This window comes from Sinocyclocheilus rhinocerous, unplaced genomic scaffold (genome assembly GCF_001515625.1).
Source record: "Sinocyclocheilus rhinocerous isolate Xijiao unplaced genomic scaffold, SAMN03320098_v1.1 scaffold249, whole genome shotgun sequence".
In the NCBI taxonomy this organism is placed as follows: Eukaryota; Metazoa; Chordata; class Actinopteri; order Cypriniformes; family Cyprinidae; genus Sinocyclocheilus; species Sinocyclocheilus rhinocerous.
In genome coordinates this window covers 908,960-929,778 of record NW_015666483.1, presented here as the reverse complement: position 1 = coordinate 929,778, position 20,819 = coordinate 908,960, and the positions used below count along the sequence as shown (strand labels likewise).

Sequence of the window (20,819 nt, the reverse complement as noted above, 5' to 3'; positions counted from 1 at the left end):
ATAGCAGTAGATAAACGCATAAATACATATATATATATATATTTATTTATTTTTTGCACTTGTCAATTTTAAGGTCTTGGGCATGTTTTGTTTCAGACTAGGAAAAACATCAAAAATACATGTTTAGGTAATTATTGTATTGAACTTTATCTATTTGATAAAGATAGATTTAAATTACATTTCATATCTTTAAAGGCCTTTTAAGTATTTATTTTATTGAACTTTATCTATTTGATAAAGATAGATTTATGCCTTTTTATATATAAATGGGTTTTTTTAATGCACTGAGCCAGAAATCGGCACTTCATTAGTACTTACATACACCAAACTTTACAGTTTATACAAAATGGTTTGAACATATATAATTTGCCCTGACTTCTATAACTAAACATCTAATATGCCAGCATAATGACATAAAAAAAAGTTTTGAACCAGCGTTCAGATTGTGTGCAAATCAGTGCATATTCAATTACATCGTGCCTCATTTGCACATTTTATTTAACATTTTAAAAAATGGAATACACAACGTCATTTCGATGTGCTGTGATTAATCAAGGAGTCTTGCCTTAGGAGAAATAAATAATAGAAAAAAAAAAATATGATAAAAAAAAATTTATATAAAAAGATATAGGACAGTTTGTATTAGGTCTATTCCACGCAGGCCACAAAAGCTCGCAAACAGCAAATAAAGGATGACTACACAACCCAAAGAGGGGTTCAGCAAACAGCACTCGGTTCAAACAAGTGTCCATGTGGCCATTCAATACACAAGGGCATGTTTGGAAACGCGAGTGTACACTTGAATGGGTCTGCCAAAGTCCAGCACTCATTCATCAAGTTACACTCAACATGACCCAAAGCTCCCTGGGCCTCATTCTGGATGAAATGTAGGGGTCAAACTATGAAACTACAGACTATAACCACTAAAGTTGCAGCACACTGTGCTACAGCCAGCTCGAAACAATCCTCTTTTCAAGGCAATGTGGTCCAGGTAATTCTAAACGTCTTTGCCGGGGCAAATTTGTAGAGATTAATCTGTCATTCTCGTAAATATAACTGCAATTCACAGGAGAGCTAAACCCAACATGGTGCTAATATCTCTGCAGTGAATATACATACGGAAAAGCTTTAAATGATGGTGGGTGGAGCTTGTTGGGCTCACACAGGGAAGTCTATGTTTCAGCATGCAGGGTAGTACATAGAACTGTGTTGTTTATACACCGTGGCACCTCACCGGAGGGGCAGTACCCCTCGCTCTCAGTGAATGGAAAGCACCAGATACCTCCCCCTTCGAGTAAATAGATCTTATCAATGAAAATAGTCAGCTCTCCTCCCCATTGCCTTTTTATGAATGGAAATACCTGGCAAAAATGAGCCACGTTCATTTTTACAGCACATGAGGGATATAGAAACTGGATATAGTGCTGTTAGCAGCTATATAAACGTTTAGGCAACTGCTTTTTTTATTATTATTATTATTTCTGTTTCAGTAGCAAAACAACAACAAAAAAAGGCATAGAAAATTTTATTAAGTTGCTAACAATCCATACTTGATTTACAGATGTTGTATGGTTCTAGCAACGTTATGAAACAAAAAATGAAATAAAACGAATAAAAATGTAATAGACTTTGAGAAGTCTACATTAATACAAATGTATATCAGAAAACATTTATCAGAGAAGACAAGAAAATTGTATTGTCCTTCATTCACCAAAAGTTGTGATCAAGAAACGGCCTATAGTCAGTGTTGCCAAGTCCACGGTTTTCCCGCTGAATTGGGATACTTTAACACTGTTGCCGCGGGTTGTTTTTCATGTCCGCGGCTTGAAGCCACTCCAATAACATGATATTTATCCCCTGGAACGCGATTTTTAACTGGGGACCCCCTCGAAAGGCGATTGGGCGGGTTTTCTTGTGAAAACCTGGCAACCCTGCATATAGAAAAAAAAAAAAAAAGTTACCGTCTGGATTTAAATAAGCAAACACTTCAGATTTTAGGATTGAATCATTATTACAGTGATTAATGTTTCTCACATGTTGTATGTTTGTCAACACTTCTTTTAACCCTAACTGACAACATAATGGCTGTTTAAGAAATTAAAAGCTACACTGCATCATTTAGGGTTAAAAAAAAATGGCATGTTAGAAACATTAATCACTGCAATAATGATCCAATCAGTATTAGCTTTTTTATATATAAACTTGGTAGAAAATTCGTTCAAACAAACGGGTCATTCAGAAGTTATAACTATACACACATTAAACCATTTAAAATGGCTAGAATTCAGTATTCAGCGATTTGACCAATCATAAGAGAGTTCATTTATATCAACACTTCTTTTAACCCTAACTGACAACATAATGGCTGTTTAAGAAATTAAAAGCTACACTGCATCATTTAGGGTTAAAAAAAAATGGCATGTCAGAAACATTAATCACTGCAATAATGATCCAATCAGTATTTGCTTTTTTATATATAAACTTGGTAGAAAATTCGTTCAAACAAACAGGTCATTCAGAAGTTATAACTATACACACATTAAACCATTTAAAATGGCTAGAATTCAGTATTCAGCGATTTGACCAATCATAAGAGAGTTCATTTATATACAGAGCTCTTAAAGGTACAGTAGCAAAAACAGGGTGAGGTGGGGCAATATAACTCTTCCATAAGGCTCTAGCAGAAGTTAGCTAACATTTCTTATGGCAACTTTATTGAAAAGGTCAATAAGTAGATGGAAAACGGTAAAAGCTTATATAAATGTGGACTTCTATATTGAAAAGAAATGTAGAATTATAAAAGCTGCCCAGTCTTATTTTTAACATAGAAGTGGCACCGCCATTCTAACTGAAATACGCTAGGCTTTCTGTGTCAGGCATTTTTTTTTTGTCTTTTTTTAGCTGTACAAAAACAATCAATTACACTTAATAAATAGCTCATTTCAGCACTGAAAAATAAGGTGGATATGAGAGCAATTTGTGTGAGTGCATGTATGTTCATTAAACCAGTCTGAAATACTAAAGTTTTTTTTTCTCTCAAAACATTTTACTGGATGAAAAGTAACGTACATCTCTTTCGGCTCACACTGTCTGTTGAAAAGTAAATTGACCAATAAAAGCAAAATGACAACAAAAACATATATGCTACCAAGTTTGAAGGCCTTAATCCAGCACATAATTGCTGTTGTGCTGCTTAGAGGCCTTTAACATTGCAAGAACGTTTGTCAAAATAACATTTCAGGCTGCCAAACTAAGCAACACTGTACTTACAGTAGTCCTTTTGCTGACTGCTATTGGGTTCATTGACAGATTTTGATGAATCTGTATCAATTCCCAACATACATCTATCATAACAGACTTGGGAGAAAGAAAAAAACGAGGCCCTTTCGGTTTGAGGACACACAAAGATTAATGGTCACGCTTCAGTCTTTCACAATGACTTAAAAAATGGCCCCTAATAAACAGACTCTTAAATAATTTGTAAGCTTAATTATGATGGTTCTAAACACTAATTGAACTATTGCTGATTTTACATCTTAGCATTAGCATCAGTCTCTTGCACCAAGAACAATCTGCAATGTACATTGCAAAAATAAACAATGCAAGCCATACACATATGCTCAACAGTCATCGAAAACTTGTTGCATTTTCAATTTCTAATTAGAGCGTTTTCACATTAATCCTGAACAGAGGCTTTCAACTTGCAAGTACATTTACGACTAATCAGCTTGTAGTAGTAGTTTGACTTTGTAAAACAGTTACACCAGAATATACTGCAGGAATCTATGTCGTGACAATGTCAAGATGAAATTTGTACCTAAATATAAACTAAATAAATAAATCAACTTCATTATCTGGTGCTAATTTCCTATGATTGGACAGCTTTAATAAATAGGACAAGTTCAGTTTGGATGTTAGAAGTGAAGCACCAATTTAACAACTTAAATCTCTAGTAAGTGTATGAAATTACAGTAGACTTCCTACTTAAAGATTTACGTTTACGTGGAAATGGAAAGGAGCCATGAGAAATGAAAGACAACTAATGTCCAGCCTAGAACAAACAGAGTAAATCACTAAAATTGGCTAAAAATTCTTTTTTTTTTTCTTTCAAAATTGACAGAAAATCAGAAATAAAGCACTCTAAGCTCCCCAAAAAACTAACTTTCCAAACGTTGCACACTATCAAATTCAACAGCTTTGAACTTCACAGACATTCATTTAACAAAACATGGAGCTTGAGCAGTTTAAAATAATAAGCAACAAGTAAGAGTCAGAGTATCAAACATATAGACAAAACATCTCCCGAAACCACCTTCAGAATCTGTACGTGGAGATTGTGGAAATGAATTTTTGTAAACCAAACAAACACTTAACATAACACTAATAAACAATCCTAACACTGGAAAAAAGCAGCACTCTTTAAGTTTTGCCTCCTTGCCTTCGATTTTTTCCGAAGTTTATTGTGGTCCCTCAACTGTGTGTGAGAGCGACAAGAATAGACGGGAAGAGATGTAGTGTGGTGAAAAGCTGGCCTTAGGAGATGCACAGTGCAGACACACATTGACCTGTGCCTAAACAGAGGAAGCTTGTCACAAATGAGAAGAGTGCAGCGGAGTCTGACAGCGTCTTCTCACTCATAGCCCTCGTTGAAGCTGTCCCAGTCCCCCGCATCCTCTGGTCCTTCCTGGTTGGGTGGATACTGGAAATCGGGCTGGTAGTTCTCAGGGGGGCCGGGAAATGCATTTGGCCCTTTCTTGAGTCTGCCGCTGTCAAATAGGGGAATATGTTATTAGTCGACCAATAAGATGAGGAAATCTTTTCGAGAAGGCTGCTTAAAGCAGCATGAGTTACTCACTGGTTCTTGTGTTTGGAACCACTGATGTGGGCCTGGTACTGCTCCACGGAGTTCAGCTCAATATTGCACACAGTACATGGGTAGCCCTTCAGTGTGGAGGCTGATAAAAATTGCGACAAAAACAACAAAGTGACCACAAATCCTCAGTTTCAAGGTTAAAATGGAGTAAGTGTTATACATAAGTGGCTGGCTATAACTAGGGCTGTGCTGACAATACTGTGATGAAGTGATTTTAACAGATTTTGATGAACCAACATTCAAAAGATCCATTTCTTTTGTCTGTTTCCTGATGATGCGTAATAAGCTTTTGGTATGAAAATTTTGGTATGTACATTTTATCACAAAATTTACACAATAAATACAGTTTCGATACTGTTACATTTTTGCGTGACAGATCAACGTTGCCACTTGCCTCAAATGGTTTTTGTACTTTAATATTCACAGTCACCAGTACATATTGTGTTTTAATTCACTGTATAGCCTACTTGTGATTTATTCACCCAAAATTAGCCAAATTCCATGGCATTCTGCATTATACTGCAAGTCCCATATTTGTGACTGGATTCTGTGATTCCATCTGCATCGCAGAAATCCTTACTGTATGCATAAACACACTGTATTTGAAATATAGCTGCAACCCGAATATAGATTTTAAACATAATTTGAGGTGCATATAAACATGGTCAATGATATTCCTTATGTTTTGTGCAACTTGTTCAGTTGTTCAAGATAAATCTGAAGTTAAATCAATTGTAGTTGATTACCATAATTCATTTAGATGAATTTTTTAGAATAATATACTTACAATGTAAGTTTGCAAATGCAGTTGAACATTCTCAGAATTGTGAAGTGTGCACCTTTGTTAAAGCACGTCATTGGTTTAATCATTTGTATATGAATTACATAAATTATTATACTAATTTATATAAATTAGTATATTACTACATAAAAGGGTAACTTCTGGCTGTGTGTTACTGATGTAATTCCCACATCAAGTTCTACATATGGGATGCGAGACCCCCTTCTATGTTCTGACCTGGTGCAGAGGACGGCCCATAGGTCTCCATCAGCTTCTGTTTAGTCAGGTGTTTTTTATGTTTCTTGCCATTGTAGTGCTGCTGAGCCATGAGGGGATTGTTGAAGGAAGCCTGGCAGATGGAGCAGAAGCGGTTGGGGTCCTGCTTTGCTGGCCCCTGCCCACCTTCAGGTAGCCCTTCATCCTTCTTCACCTGCGCTTTGGGCTGAGGTAATGCTGGAATAGGAGCAAAAACACAGCAGGTCAGCTTTTCAGTGTGAAACAGAATGGAATGCATATGCATTATCATCATCATTTAACATTTTCATCCTATTTTTTCATAAAAATGTCTAAACTGCAATTGCTTTGCATTTGTGGCGTACAATATTCCTAGATGTTATTAAAAATGAAACCTAGGAATACTGTATAATGCATTACGAAAATACCCAGTACAAAAGAACTGATCGCAGAGCAAGTCTAACTTGTTTTTACAAGTGTACATCTCATTCTGATAATTCCAGGATTTTAAGCACTAAATATCATGATAATCAAGTCTTCTTACCAGGAGTCTGCTGACCGAAGGTCTTCAAGCGAAGGTTCTTGGAGTGAACTTTGCCCTGGTAATGTGACTGTGCCACTACTGGGGACGAGAATGTCATGTTGCACACATTGCAGGCTTTGTATTTGTCCCCTTCGTCGACATTAATGGTCTGCAAAACATAACACTAGCCATTAATGCAGGACACAAACACATCTGTGATCCAATATTCAATAAGTCTCCATCACATCTGGCTATTTATCTGACTTACATCACCTGAAGGCTTGAACCGTTTTGCGATGGGCTCCTCATTACCATGAATGCTCATGTACCGGCGTACTTTGCTCTCATGTTTTTTGCTCTACAAGAGACAAAAAAATTAACATTAGAAGGTATGACATTTAGTAAAGTGCTTTTGTCATGGGATAATTGTCATGAAACATTTTCCAAGCTTTATTTACCAATAGTCAGTTATCATGCTAGAAATACATGTAGCACGTTTCATCAACGTTTGGGTAAAAATGTCTTACATTTCGACAGTCTCTGATCAAATAATGAGCATATGTTAAAAATCATGGGTGATGTAACAAAATGCTGGAACTGGAAGGTCATGTTGAGCACACTTCATTGTGGGATACAGACTGAACTTGGTACCCACAGGCCTGTCCAATACCCACAATACCCAATACTGTCCCTTTTAAGGGAGGCCAGCTTACTGGGCAACCATCTTGGGAAATCTTCTATTTATTTATTCTGTCATGAGAGTTTGTTTACTAGAACTGTCATATTGTGAACACAAATTTCTCTCATTTATTGTAATTCAAGTGGCTCGCCTCTGTTAGTACTCTCTGATAGCACTTTTCTCTGTTAAAATAACCATGGTTTTATTATAGTAAAAGTGTAGTAACCATGTTTTTTGGCGCATTGATTACCATTTGTATAACCACAGTTTTACTACAAATACCATGGTTCAACTATGGCTAGTGTAGCAAGACGATGGTTAATTTGTGGTTACTATGGTTTAACTATAGTAACCATGGTTTTTTGGTTTAATTTGAAGTAAAACCATGGTTAATTTTCGTAAGGGTTGCAGGCCTATACTGCAGATGTTAGTCTGGGTATTCAAAGCAAGCATACATAAAAACAGAGCATACTGCAGAAGTAGTATGAGTAGCATGCTAGTATGCTATTCTGAAATACTTGAAATCAGTTTCTAGTCCCCAAAACCCCGTTTTGTACTGTATTGGCTGAGGAACAAAGGAAATGATGCGATCATTTAAACTTTGTCCATATGAGTGTGAATCCATACCTGGTAATGTGCAAGTTTCTGGGATTCTGAGATTAAGACAGCGCTACACACTTTACACTGAGAATCAGAGAACAAGTCACTGTGCTCCTTTATCATTCGGTTCACTGAAAGAAAGATCAGCATCAGAAACAGTAACTACAAAGCGGCATTTCATTGTTATATAAAAGACACTCATACAAAACAGCTTTGAGGCAAAGTTTGCAACGCTCAAATCAAACCTAAAATAGACTTTCTTTGCATTTAGGTGCAAAAAATCAGACTATGTCTTACATCGACCTTGGATACGCTGTTCTTCCTAGACACTATAGCAGCAGTCCTAAGAGCACTGAGGAGCTTGAGCTATGCTACCATGCTTTACACTCCCTCACACTCTCAGGCACTGTACATTCTCGGAATAAATGTCATGTTTTGCTTATAAATAATGCATCGAATGTAACACCATTTATGCTGAATGAATGTCGCCGATCTCTTACCCCCGGCCGCCCCTGACGGTAAATATGGAAAATCTCCATTCGGCTCTTGCTGCGCCATGATGTTTGCAGGAGGCGGATCGCGCGTGCGCAGACGTTACTCTTCATATATCCTGTAACCCATTTTTATTCTATTTACAAACAAATGTGTGAACCATTTATCCTACATGCTTCACAAAATGATTTCTATACACGTCTACGCAACCACTAAGCAATGCAGATGACGTAAGGGCCCGTAAGAGAATCTATATGTGTCTTGTTGCTATGCGAGTTGGTTTATTTTGCTAAAGGAATCGTTACTTTCTAACCTGGCAAGTGAAGTTGGCATTCTTTTAAATTACGTTTAATCTCCCAACTGGCAACTGGTGTTATTAATGCACAAATGAACACTTAATTTCGCGTATGATTTGACAGTAATATGTAATTATTTGCACCTCAAATCTTTTATCTTTTTGGCGTGATTAAGAGCAACGTCTGGTTCGTGAATTAATCGTTTTGTGGAGTCGAATCTTTCCGTGAACCGGTTCACAAAATCCGTTCAGGAATGGGTTTGAATCCGAGCTAACAACTCACTGAACAACAATTTTGTTGTAAGTGTAAATTCAATTTAGTTTCGAAATGACTTTTTCTAATTCAGAATTTTGTGAGCTGAATTTTGGCTTCAAACTGAATTGTGACACATGAAGTTACAATGGACATCCTTAATTTAAAAAAAAAAAAAAAAACCTATATAGACATAATAAAAAACGAATAAAATGACAACATTACTACAACTGTAACTAAAACTAAAATAGATAACATACAAATCAAACTACATTAGTTTATCAGTAAGGTAATTAAAGTAATTAATATTACGTATGACTTAACAAATTTTATATCCATCAAATTTAGTGGAGTTTTAAAACCCTATTTTGTTATTAAAACCCTATATGTTAGTGGTGCAATTTAATTTTAATAGAATTTATTTTTATGTAGTTAATATCGCATTCTTATTTGGATTAACGTTGTCTTTAAAACCTAATAAATGTAAATAAAAATGTTGTAATGACGTAAAAGAATCATTGAATCGCTTTTGAACCAGTTCTTTGAAACAAACCGATTCGCGGAAATGACTCGAACTTCCCATCAAATAAAAAAAATCGTGCCAGTTCGCGCGCTGTCGGTTGTGACGTAACGTCTTTCCTTGTCCCTCATGTCACGTGACGTGACATGACAACAGCTTGTGAAAATATCTTGGAATCGAAGTCCTTGTTTTTCGAGCCTTTGACCGACCGAACTAACGTTGTATTATCGAATATGAACATTGAACGTGTTCAGTCAAAGTTTATGAGCAGTTAAGCGTCTCAGAGAGTGTGTTTAGAGGTGGACACAGAGAGAATTAATGTTGTTGAGGTCGCGGCAGGATGCCCCGCCGGAAGCGCACAACGGATGAAGGCGGAAGAAGGGCGAAAGTCAGCAGAGTGGAGCACAATGAAGAGACCCTGGTCATATCTGATTCTGAAAATGAAGAGGTACTGTGTATACAGTGGACAACCACATACTATGTGTTTGGCTTCGTTTAAAGGTTTCTGTGTGGTTTAAGAGTTATCTAAATGGGACAGCGCAGCAACAACTTTTCCTAAATAATTACCATGGTAATAATTGTTTCTAATACATTTCACTGTTAGTTCTAGATATTCAGTATTGGGTATGTTGTGCTAATTTCTGTTCCTATAACATCACCAAATGGAACTGCAAAAAAAAGGTCTCCATTGAATCTTCCAAAGAAACCCCTTTAACTATGAAAGTTTATGGTAAATTATAAGGAGTGATAGACCAACTTGAAATTTGACCTTTATGTCCTCAGGAGGAAGATTGCTCACTTAAAAGGTCCTCTAGGACAGCCCGGTGGAAACGAAGGGAGAATAAATCTCAACTACGAGGTACTGTAACTCAGAATTTCACAACAAATCATTAATTTTGCCTGAAAAATTAGGTGTGCATTTGATTCAGACCTGTTTGTGTTGTTCTACTTGTGATTTCAGGCATGACAGAAGAAGAGATGCTGGACCTGGCCATGAGACTTAGCGCTCAAGAAGCAAACAATGCTTCCCAGAAACTACAGCAGGAAGACAACAACATACAAAAGGCCATAACAGAAAGTCTTAATGTTGGTGAAACATTTATTCTCATAATGGCTGTTATACATTATATGACGTTTAAAATTGGAACAGATTTTAAAACACTAGGCATCGTTCACTTTTGTTATTTGTAACTGGAGAAAACTGAGCGTCATTACTAGACTTTAAGTCATTACTTCAACATTACTAGACTTTAAGTCATTACTTCAACATTACTAGACTTTAAGTCATTCCGAAACAAACAAACAAATTCACTTAGAAACGTGTGCCTCGCTGTTGTGAGATGCATGAAAAAACAACAATATAAATTCTAACATCATCTCAAAATATCGAACATGAATCTGTGCCTATTATACCCTACGTGATTTTCAGTGAAATCTGTCCAATCCGGCTGGCCAAAATCTTCAGACTGGTTCTGTCTTTCATCAAGTAGCGTTGACTTAAAATTTGTGCAAAACTTGTGTAGTGTATTCCAGCCTTAAATTTTACAAATTTCTTTTATAAGTTTGACCAGTCAATAAGTGTAATGGTATTAATCAAAAATGCTGCCTGTATTTCTTCAGGAAAGCCCTGTAAAAGCATCGGAAGGTCAAGATGAAGCAGCCAGCTCTACAAATCATCCACAGCAGAATGTAACAAATGCGATGTCACGCTTGAGACGAAAACTGTCGTACCCCGGCCGAGATCAGAGACACAGTGAGAATGAGAGGGAAACGACTAGTACGCTTCCAGAAATGCCTGATCTATCACAGGCGACCTCCTCGCATCTTTCAACGAGGAGTTCTCCAGCTCAGGTCTCCGGTCCTTCTGCTACCACTCAGGTTAGTTGTTATGAAATGGCTTCACATTTTATCATCAAGTTATTGTCTTCTTCGTAACCTTGTAAAACCTTATCATATTTCATAAGCACATTTTTCAAAATGTTGCTGATCTGTTGTACACAATCTTCTATATGCCTCCTGGTGTCTGATTGACAGTTTAAACTTTATTAGGCCCTTTATTATAATTCTAAAACCATCTTAAACTATTAAAATGTAAATATTAAATATGAAACATCAGGCTTTTGATCTCTCAGTCATCATTGTAATGTATTGCATTCCATGATATGTTTTGCCCCCACAACAAAAACTACAGAGCTTTGATCATAAAGCTAATCATTTAAATATCATCTTACTAAGACACGATATGGAGATATAGAGTGACAACTGGGGTTTATATGCATTTTATGTAAGTAGTCTGCTATATCTCTCAATTATTTTCATTTCAAGCATTACTGAAAGGTGTTTTTTTTTCCTTCTCGGGTATGAGCTCCATATTCTAATTTTATGATACTATATGAGCTGTAAAAGTCTGATGTATCAAATATGATACTCAAAAAAAATGCAAACATATGCAAACTCTTTTAAGATTTTGGTTCAACAAACTCTTCCATTTAAAAAAAAAAAAAAACATTTGGACATGGACATTTTTTGGTCAGGCTTTACAGGATTAATTACAAAAGTATTAACCTTCCCCTTTGTTTCCCTTATGCTCATGCATATTTAACATGCACTCTAACCCTAACCCTAGGACAAGACCTCAGATAAACAGACAGACATAAGCAACACTCCTGAGCTCTTCAGATCTGTCTCAGATTCCCAGTCCCAGACATCCCCTCTCTTCACCAGGCATGGCAGCTTCATTCGTCACCCTGTAGTATGTGTAGAGAAACTGAGTCAGGACCTCATCCCGGCAAGCACAGACTCAAATTTTCTCACACAGGACAGCGCTGCTGCTACATCCCCCAAGCAGGAAGATTTGCCCTTTTCCAAATGCCCAGTCTTCACTCAGAAAGACTTCAAACGAAAAATTGATTTGCTAGAGGACAAAGACTGCTGTAAAAATACTAATGCAAGTGAAGACGATACTCAAATATCTGATGAAGATACTCATTTACCAACACAAGTAAGCCAAGATTTGAGCACAGGTCCAGATACGTGCCTTTCACCTTCTAGAAGATCAAGCCCCAAATTCGTGCCTAAAAACAGCATTGAAGATGTCACTGTAGCAAGTGTAAGTAGGACATCTTAGAATGACAGGTTTAGCAGTTACACTACTGTTCAAAAGTTTGGGGTTTTGTTTGGACAAAAAAATAAATAAAAAAATGTATCATCAAGGATCAAAAAAGTAAAGATATTTATAATGTTGCAAAACATTTTTATTTAAAATAAATGCTGTTATTTTTAACTATCTTGAACATTTATATTAAATTGTAAAAATATTTCAGAATATTACTGTCTTACTGCATTTTTGATCAAATTAATACAGCCTTGGCTTCCTTTCAAAAGCATTAAAAAAATCTTATGCCTTAACATTTGAATGGTAGTGTGTATTCCTCAGAGAACTGTATTATAAGTCACTTGTATTTGTAGAAGACTAGCTTTACCTTGTTAAGTTTTGGATTAATCCTTTCTAATGTTCTAATCATTTTTAAAAATGAGTTTTACTTAAAATGGCACAATCCTGCTACTTGAGACCTACCCAGGAAGGTAAAAATCTGAAGAAATAGTATGGTATCTTTAAATATTTGGCATACTATGTTGCTGATTCTCTCACATACTGTATAGGATGCATAGTATGTGAATTGGGATTTGGCCTGTATCTCCAGAGATGAGATTGAGCACCCCTGACTGACATTTTCTACTCTATTTGTGTTCTAACTCTATTGTGTGATCATTTTAACAGAAAACCCCTAATCTAAAGCAAGTGGAGGATCAGACCACTCGGGGTGAGAATGTAAAATCTGACACAGGTATGCCATTTCTTGCACTAGTCTCCTCTTCATGTTTGCACCATTTACTCATGAGCCGTAGGGCCTAAAACTAAGAGTTAGTAGTTTTCAAATTATCATCTTTCTCTGATGCCGCTGCACAAATACAAATTAACGTGCATACTTCATTTCCAAGTGGTATGAGGATGCACAGGTTCTTTAAGGCCATATAGTTGTATGACACTAAATACTTTAGCATTTAGTAAAGAATCAAGGCAATTTGAGTGTGATTTCTGACAACAGAAAAGCAGTTGCTTAATGCTTGAAGTTGCGTGTGTGGTTGACCCACTGTTGCTGCAAGACTGAGCAGTGTATTGCAGTATTTGGTACCACACAGAGCGAGTTTGGTTCCTGCCGACAGGGCCTGTCAAGTTATTGGGTACTCTGTGCAATGGTTCCATACAAATTTAAATTCATTATTTTTTTTTTTTTTAGAAATACATAATTTTGTTTAGCAAGGATGCATTAAATTGATCAAAAGTGACAGTAAAAATAGATTACACAAGATTTGTGCTTCAAATAAATGCTGTTCTGTCAAACTTTCTATTCATCAAAATCCTACAAAAAATGTCTAAAGCCCATTCACACCAAGGATGATAACTATAAAGATAACGATAAAGATATAGTTCTAAAAATCGTTCTCAATATTAAAGAATAGCAGAGTCCACACCACAGCTATAACGATAAAGGCACAGAGAAACAATATAGTTGGAATCACTTTCAGAATGATTTTTTTTCAGCTGATGAAGGATACAAACATTGACACCCAATCAGATTCCATCCTGCTATAACGAGCTCGAGAATTTAAAGCGTCAGACGAGCGTGCGCTTAGAATAAACAGACGATATCGTTCACTGGTGTGGACGCTAATGTCATTATCTTTATAGTTACCGTTCTTGGTGTGACCGGGGTTTAAGACTTCTTTCAAAAACAAAAAACACACACAAACTTTTGCACTGTAGTGTATGATAGTAATATATGTGATTTTGTGCAGAACGCTTGAATTAGCCCTAATCATTTCATTGTGTTTTAAACTGCAGAAACTGCTCCAAAAACTCAGTCTTGGAATGAATTTACTAGTCACATGGTCTTGCATTTAACAGATGATGATGATGAAGATGATGCCAGTGAAGAGGTAGGTACTGTAATTTTATAGTTAGTAGTTTGTATATTAAAAATAACTGCATGTTTCATGGCCGGTCAGTTGAACAGAGGAGTATTAGACATATTCAGAATATTTGGTCATATTCCTATTATGAAAGCCCTTTATTGCCATAACCAGATTAAGATAATACAACATCTGGCATATGCCTCTATTCAGAATTTTGGGTCAGGATGGCAACCATAAAATGAACATTCATTCATTCATATCTGTGTATGTCCAAACAAAAAAATATATTTTTTGTGATGTTAGATACAAAGTATGTGCATGTCATAGTTGATTGGAAATATGCTTGTTATTATGTGTATACAGGAATATTCCAATAGCTATAGAACATGTGAACAGCAAGGTTTAACCAGAATATGGTTCTTAATTGGAAAATGTTGTCAATTCCAGGTTCTTTCCCCCAGCCCAGTGTTGTGCAAGGAAAAGATTTTTAAGCCAATCAAGACAAAGCTTTCCCCAACCCAGTCCTGCATCTCTCCAGCTACCATCACACATTCTTCTACACAAGACACACAGATGTCCCGGTCTGTCCTGGAAGAGGACTCGAAAGCATCCAAGGGTGTGGAATTCAAATCCTCCGACTGTAAATCTCCACATTCTTCAGTGGAAAAAGGAGAATGCACTATCTCTTACTACTGGGGAGTGCCTTTCTGCCCCATGGGGCAAAACCCGGACGAGTACACACGTGTGATCATGTGTCAAATGGAGGTGTACGAGAAGAGCCTGAAGGAGGCCCAGCGAGAGCTGCTGCACAAAGTAGATTGGGGACAGCCAGTGAGTGACATAAACTGCATTCATTCAGTCAAAACGTCATTTACAACCGTTATATTCAGTGGCGTAGGAACTCAAACTTACCAGCTTTCCTCATGAAGATGAATTATGTGACACAATTGTTTTATGGCTGCCAAGACCACTGTAACAATATCTTTTTAATACAATATTTTAATGTAGATTGCCCAATGATCTATTTTTTTATTTAGGTGTTTCCCGGCTCAGTGAGGCCATTTGGTGCAAAGAGATGGAAGCGCCACAGAGCTCCTCAGCTGTCAGAGGATGAGGAGGAGAATGAAGAAGAGGCAGAGAAAGAAAATAACAGAACAGAAGTAGAAGAAGAGAAGGACGAAGCCAAGGAGGAGTCTGTGGTGGGGTCACAGGAGGATGCTGAGTGCGGACAGAGTGAAACATACGTCGTTTTGTCATCTCCAGAGACAAACGATGAGCAGGTGGTTAGTATATTGTTCTTGATATCACTCTAACCTCTGTCATTGGGTTTGCTGTTTAGATCTAGGAATGTCACCGTTTGAAATGATTATGCAGTCAGATTTTCAGCATGTCTGCTTGGATCCATGGCTCCAGGTAGCTTTTGTGAATTTTTTTTTTTAGAAATATATTTTATTGATGTTATATGCTGTATCCTCTGTAGAGGGATGGGATTATTTGGGGAAAAAAGGCACTATAGGCAAAAACAAGGTTTTTATTCACCAATCAATTGTCAAGTTCTAGGCCAATTTTTTTTAATGAAACTTTGTACAAAGATGATTCTCAACTTATGTTATGAAAGATATTACAGAACGATTTGATATACTATTTTACTTTATACAACATGTTTAAACATATAGAAAAGGATATTCCTTTTCTATCCATTGTATCTATACATATAAAAATGTTGTTACTCTCATTAACACGTTTTTTTTCTAAGAATCTCATATTTCATAGGAATATATTTATTTATTTGGAGAGAGATAGAGATACAATTATTTTCCTTATTCACTTGTTGTGTCCCCAAAATGTCTAAAAAAAAAACATGCTCTATGTCCTGGTGTCCTCTACAGAGGACATGTATGAAATCAATATCCTGTTTTGTAATAGAAAGTCATATTCTGTTTTGAATCCCTAAAGTTCTCCCGAGACATTAATTTATTAGGAAAGAAAAAAAAAAAGAGGGAAAAAGTCTATAGCTGGGTCCCAGGAGGATATAGGGTTTTTTTGTCTTGTATTTTGGTGTAATACCATCATCAACCACTAGATGACAACCATCATTTATTATATATACTGGAACAAAGACTAAATGTTGTTAAGAATGTTGCTGCACCTGTTACTGATAGCTTGTTTGCTTTCTCAACAGGAAAAAAACCCTTTCCTCAGCCGTGAGGAGCCTGTTACTGCCGCTTTAAATAAATCTTTCAGGTAACCTTTTAGGTGTCTCGTTCCCTTAACTCTTAGATGTAGTTACATTAAAAAGAGGAATTATTTTTTTCCACAAAAAAACAATTGAAAATTGCTCTGGTGTTTATATTTCCATCAAAGTAGCTTTTTGTAACTTATGTTACACGTTCCATCCATGTGTGTGTGTATATATATATATATATAGAAAAGAGGGAAAAAGTCTATAGCTGGGTCCCAGGAGGATATAGGGTTTTTTTGTCTTGTATTTCGGTGTAATACCATCATCAACCACTAGATGACAACCACCATTTATTATATATACTGGAACAAAGACTAAATGTTGTTAAGAATGTTGCTGCACCTGTTACTGATAGCTTGTTTGCTTTCTCAACAGGAAAAAAACCCTTTCCTCAGCCGTGAGGAGCCTGTTACTGCCGCTTTAAATAAATCTTTCAGGTAACCTTTTAGGTGTCTCGTTCCCTTAACTCTTAGATGTAGTTACATTAAAAAGAGGAATTTTTTTTTTCCACAAAAAAACAATTGAAAATTGCTCTGGTGTTTATATTTTCATCAAAGTAGCTTTTTGTAACTTATGTTACACGTTCCATCCACGTGTGTGTGTATATATATATATATAGGTATAGATGTATAGATATACATGCAATTTTTTCAAAGAATCCTGCAAAAAAATTTTGTACATTGGTTGAATAGGTTGTACATTGTGTAGTGTTTGAGTTATTTTTGAAAATAAAGATAATGGCAGTAAATATTTGGCAGAATATTTCAGCTCTTGTTTTCCATACAGTGAAAGTGGACTGGGATTTACTTTAGAAAGAAAGGACACATAGCACCACAACAGCATTATAAAGCTGTCCTAACACATCTCATTGACAGGAAAAGTGCTCCATGGGATACTTCAGATGAAACTCAAATACAATGTTCAGCTGAGCCGGAGGAAGAAGTGGCCCAGAATCACAAGCATTGTGAAGAGGATGAGATCATTTGTCCAGGTATGTGACTCAAGTTTCCAGCCCTTCAGAAGATGATGAAACCTTTTCCACTGGTATAAATTTAATTAAGCTGCATGCTCTTCATACAGAGACTCAGATGACTCAAAACAGCACACCAGAACTAATGGTGACCAGTCCTGCACAGGTACAGTAGCACCATACAACTCCGTTCCAATCCAAATGCAGCATCCTAAAAGGAACCTCATGCAACAGACCACATAGACTTTAATTTACAACCAGACAGGATTTGAATGAATTTCAATAAGACCTTATAATTTGAAGTGAGCATCCCTCATTCACAGCCCCAGTCTCATGCTGGCAGTGAGGTGATGGAGGTAGAGGAGGGAGGAGGTGCTCCTGCTGTAGAGGAGGAGATGATGGAGCAAGAGGCAGCTCCTCTTCACAGTCAGGAGCTGGAATGCCCCATGTGCTCCAAACTCTTCCCCTTCAGCAAGATCCAGATACATGCGGCTTACTGTGATGGTGAGGCAGACCACCAGGAAGAGCAATCACAAGGTTAGCTCTCTAATAGCACTTTTTTAACTTTTCAGTAAGCGAATAGATGTAAGAAAGAAGACCAGTCGAATTCAGCATGCAAATATTATGATGCCAACATGGCTGTTAATTGTGGAATAGGTCAAGAAATGTGTGAAGTGAATTATTTTGTTATTGTAGTTGTTGCCCGAAGGAAAAGGACCAAAAGAAATTTTGATGAAACTCAGCAATCTGGCAAGTAAGTCCCACAAACATTAAAACACTGAAAAATCATTAAACATGTTGGAACAAATTAAAATAGCAGTGTCATAAAAAAAACGTGACATTTTAATTGTATTTTCTTTGCAGGTCAACACAGATGGAGAAGTGTTACATGTGTCAGGGATTTTTTACGCTCCAGGAGTATCCAGAACATGTCAGTTTGTGCATTGGAAAGAAAGACTCCAGAGCTAATCAGGTAACATAATTTTTAAATGTCTAAACTTTCTCTGAGAGGTTTTGTATTGTGTTTGTATCAAGTGTCAACATAACTGCTTTTGCAGAAAAACGGCCTGCTTTCTGCTCTGGACCGGACAGAACGGAGACATACTGGTGTGTAATCTTTCTCTCATTTCTGGTGTTTATGCCAATAAAGCTTGACAGATGAGGCCTTTTATTACATTCAATTCTTTACTTACAGGCACTGATGAACCTGGACCATCTGATGTTTCTACTACAAGCAACTGGTACAGTTCCAATATTGTTTGCTAAACGTGTTTAATGTGCATATGCCTTCACGTTTATCCAGATCAACAGTAATTATTACATAAATGGTTCCCCAGTGGCCTTGCTGATCCTGCGGTGATGGGGACTTCTGAAAGTGTAGACTGCTCAGCGATGACTTCCTGTACCAGTAATGCCTTCACTCCTGGATCAGAGAACACTGACTGCCTTATTGACTCCCCTAAGAACATCCAAAGACTCTCAAGAAAGAGAAAATTTAAAAAATAGTGTCAACATGCTTTTAGTAACGCTTGTGTCTGTGCTTTTCAGTGCCTCTCCATTTGTATGGCTTTTTATAAAATGAAAAATGTACAAATGTATCTATTTAATTCTTTGTTGTCTTATAAAATTGTATTAAATAATATTGGCACCTCATGAAAAGTCTGATTTGATATTTGTCTATATATCGCTCATCTGCCTGACCGCCCATCCATATAGGTGTATAATATGGTTTTTTTTTCTTTAAGGTGTAGTCAGATTTACTGTTGCTTTGCTAATTTTAATCATATTTTAATCTGAAATTTCACAAGTTCTCCATGCAGATGAACTACAGGGTGACTAGTAATATTTAAACCACATGGAATAAAGTAATGCAATATTAATATGCTGATCTAGTTTGTTTTATTAGCCTATATAACTTATCATATCAGTAAGTTTTGGGTTCATATGTTTTGGATAAGCAGAGTCGGATTTGTATGCAGTAATTTGTGTGGTAATAGCGCCACCTTGTGGAAGTTGCATATTGCAGCTCTTCATTATAATTTACATTAGATAATATTTACTTCATACAAAAGTTAAGATTTTAGGGCTCTTCCGCTCCAGGGGTTGGAAGAAGAGAGGCCATCCAGTTGCCAGCTTGATTATTTATATCTCATAGTAATATTGTTGCATATTATTAAAAATTAAAATAACTTTTCCATTTTAAAATGTAATGTATTCCTGTAATGGAAGTTCATTACTCCAGTCTTCAGAGTTACATGATCCTTCAGAAATCATTCTAAGCAGATTTGGTGCTCAATAAACATTTCCTATTATTATCAGTGTTGAAGACAGTTGACTGCTTGATATTTTTGTGGAAACTGTGATACAGTGTTCAAAACAACAGCATTTATTTAAGAATTTATTTTTAAAAAAATTATAAATAAAGCCTATATATATTGCCTATAATAAATATAGCCTATATGTATATAAACAGCAAAGATTTTATATATGGTGTTATTTATATATATATATATTATAACAACATCAGTGCACAATTTTCCACACCACAATCTGTCAAGCCTATCTATTTTCTTTTTATTTATTATATTATTTAAAAAACCCTTGCTATGTGTGCTGCGTTACGCTAACTGAAACTTGTTATAGCACTTGTATATCATTGCTCTTTTGTTGATTTTGATTGCTTCCATTGTCCTCATTTGTAAGTCGCTTTGGATAAAAGCGTCTGCTAAATGACTAAATGTAAATATATATATATATATATATACATAGCACATGACAGTTATATATATAGCATATGATGTTAAATATATACAGTGACTCTCTGTATATGTCACTTGACTCCTTAAAACAGATTACAAGAACAAAGATGATGACTGAATTGGTCTGTGTCTTGCTGCTTTGCCCCTGCACATGTGCAAATGTGCTCGAAGAAAAGAAAGAATATGGAGGGAAACACGAAGAATGCATGTCACAGAGTGAGGGGGTGGGGGTGACGGCTCTCTGCGGGACAGTTCTCATTCAAACTGCTCTGACCCAGTTATATAGGGATTCATGAGAATGTCCTAAAGTATGGACAACACATACTTTTTGTGGACCCAATATCTGTAATTGACAATAAAATGTGGTGGCAAATTTAAAACCATTTAAAGATCCTATTTATTTTATGCTTTAAAAATGTAATTAAAAAAAGATTGCATATTTTAAAGATACATTTTATTTTATTATATTTTATTTTAGTATCACTTTACAATAACACTCAATTTATTAACATTAGTTGCTGTATTATCACAAACTAACAAAGAACATTTATGTTTTTAAGCATTTATTAACCATTTATTAAGCATTAAGCATTTATTCAGTCAAGGTAAAATGTTTATTGT

At 36.2% G+C, this 20,819-nt stretch overlaps 2 protein-coding genes across 5 annotated transcripts; one reads left to right on the top strand and one right to left on the bottom strand.

The window, feature by feature from the left end:
- Positions 1–3,021: 3,021 nt before the first annotated feature.
- Positions 3,022–8,296, bottom strand: LOC107732340 (zinc finger protein 346-like). 2 transcript variants are annotated; one of them, XM_016543635.1, is made up of 7 exons: positions 8,191–8,296; positions 7,718–7,821; positions 6,680–6,769; positions 6,433–6,580; positions 5,892–6,107; positions 4,856–4,955; positions 3,022–4,766 (listed from the first exon to the last, which is right to left on the bottom strand). In XM_016543635.1, exons 1-7 carry the CDS (start codon positions 8,246–8,248, stop codon positions 4,631–4,633), a joined length of 852 nt encoding a protein of 283 aa, XP_016399121.1. In that variant the 5' UTR covers positions 8,249–8,296; the 3' UTR covers positions 3,022–4,630. The 2 variants fall into 2 exon arrangements, with proteins under 2 accessions (XP_016399121.1, XP_016399122.1); XM_016543636.1 differs by lacking the exon at positions 8,191–8,296 and adding an exon at positions 7,988–8,162.
- Positions 8,297–9,358: 1,062 nt separating this feature from the next.
- On the top strand, positions 9,359–19,283 carry LOC107732339 (BRCA1-A complex subunit RAP80-like). 3 transcript variants are annotated; one of them, XM_016543633.1, is made up of 18 exons: positions 9,359–9,698; positions 10,034–10,109; positions 10,212–10,336; positions 10,871–11,128; positions 11,877–12,359; positions 13,032–13,098; positions 14,220–14,251; positions 14,675–15,058; positions 15,265–15,510; positions 16,410–16,471; positions 17,345–17,460; positions 17,550–17,605; positions 17,763–17,976; positions 18,136–18,193; positions 18,304–18,412; positions 18,498–18,546; positions 18,635–18,680; positions 18,777–19,283. In XM_016543633.1, the coding sequence occupies exons 1-18, from the start codon at positions 9,591–9,593 to the stop codon at positions 18,943–18,945; spliced, it is 2,658 nt and encodes an 885-aa protein (XP_016399119.1). In that variant the 5' UTR covers positions 9,359–9,590; the 3' UTR covers positions 18,946–19,283. The 3 variants fall into 3 exon arrangements, with proteins under 3 accessions (XP_016399119.1, XP_016399118.1, XP_016399120.1); XM_016543632.1 differs by having other exon boundaries at positions 14,157–14,251; XM_016543634.1 differs by lacking the exons at positions 18,304–18,412; positions 18,498–18,546; positions 18,635–18,680 and having other exon boundaries at positions 14,157–14,251; positions 18,777–19,282.
- Positions 19,284–20,819: the final 1,536 nt, after the last annotated feature.

Coding starts and splice junctions, on each gene's coding strand:
- LOC107732340 (XM_016543635.1), bottom strand. CDS start 8,248: ATGGCGCAGCAAGAGCCGAATGGAGATTTTCCATATTTACCGTCAGGG. Junction 6,770..7,717: donor AGAAACTTGCACATTACCAG/GTATGGATTCAC, acceptor TGTCTCTTGTAG/AGCAAAAAACATGAGAGCAA. Junction 6,108..6,432: donor CTTCGGTCAGCAGACTCCTG/GTAAGAAGACTT, acceptor CTCCTATTCCAG/CATTACCTCAGCCCAAAGCG.
- LOC107732339 (XM_016543632.1), top strand. CDS start 9,591: ATGCCCCGCCGGAAGCGCACAACGGATGAAGGCGGAAGAAGGGCGAAA. Junction 13,099..14,156: donor GAATGTAAAATCTGACACAG/GTATGCCATTTC, acceptor TTTAAACTGCAG/AAACTGCTCCAAAAACTCAG. Junction 15,511..16,409: donor AGACAAACGATGAGCAGGTG/GTTAGTATATTG, acceptor CTTTCTCAACAG/GAAAAAAACCCTTTCCTCAG.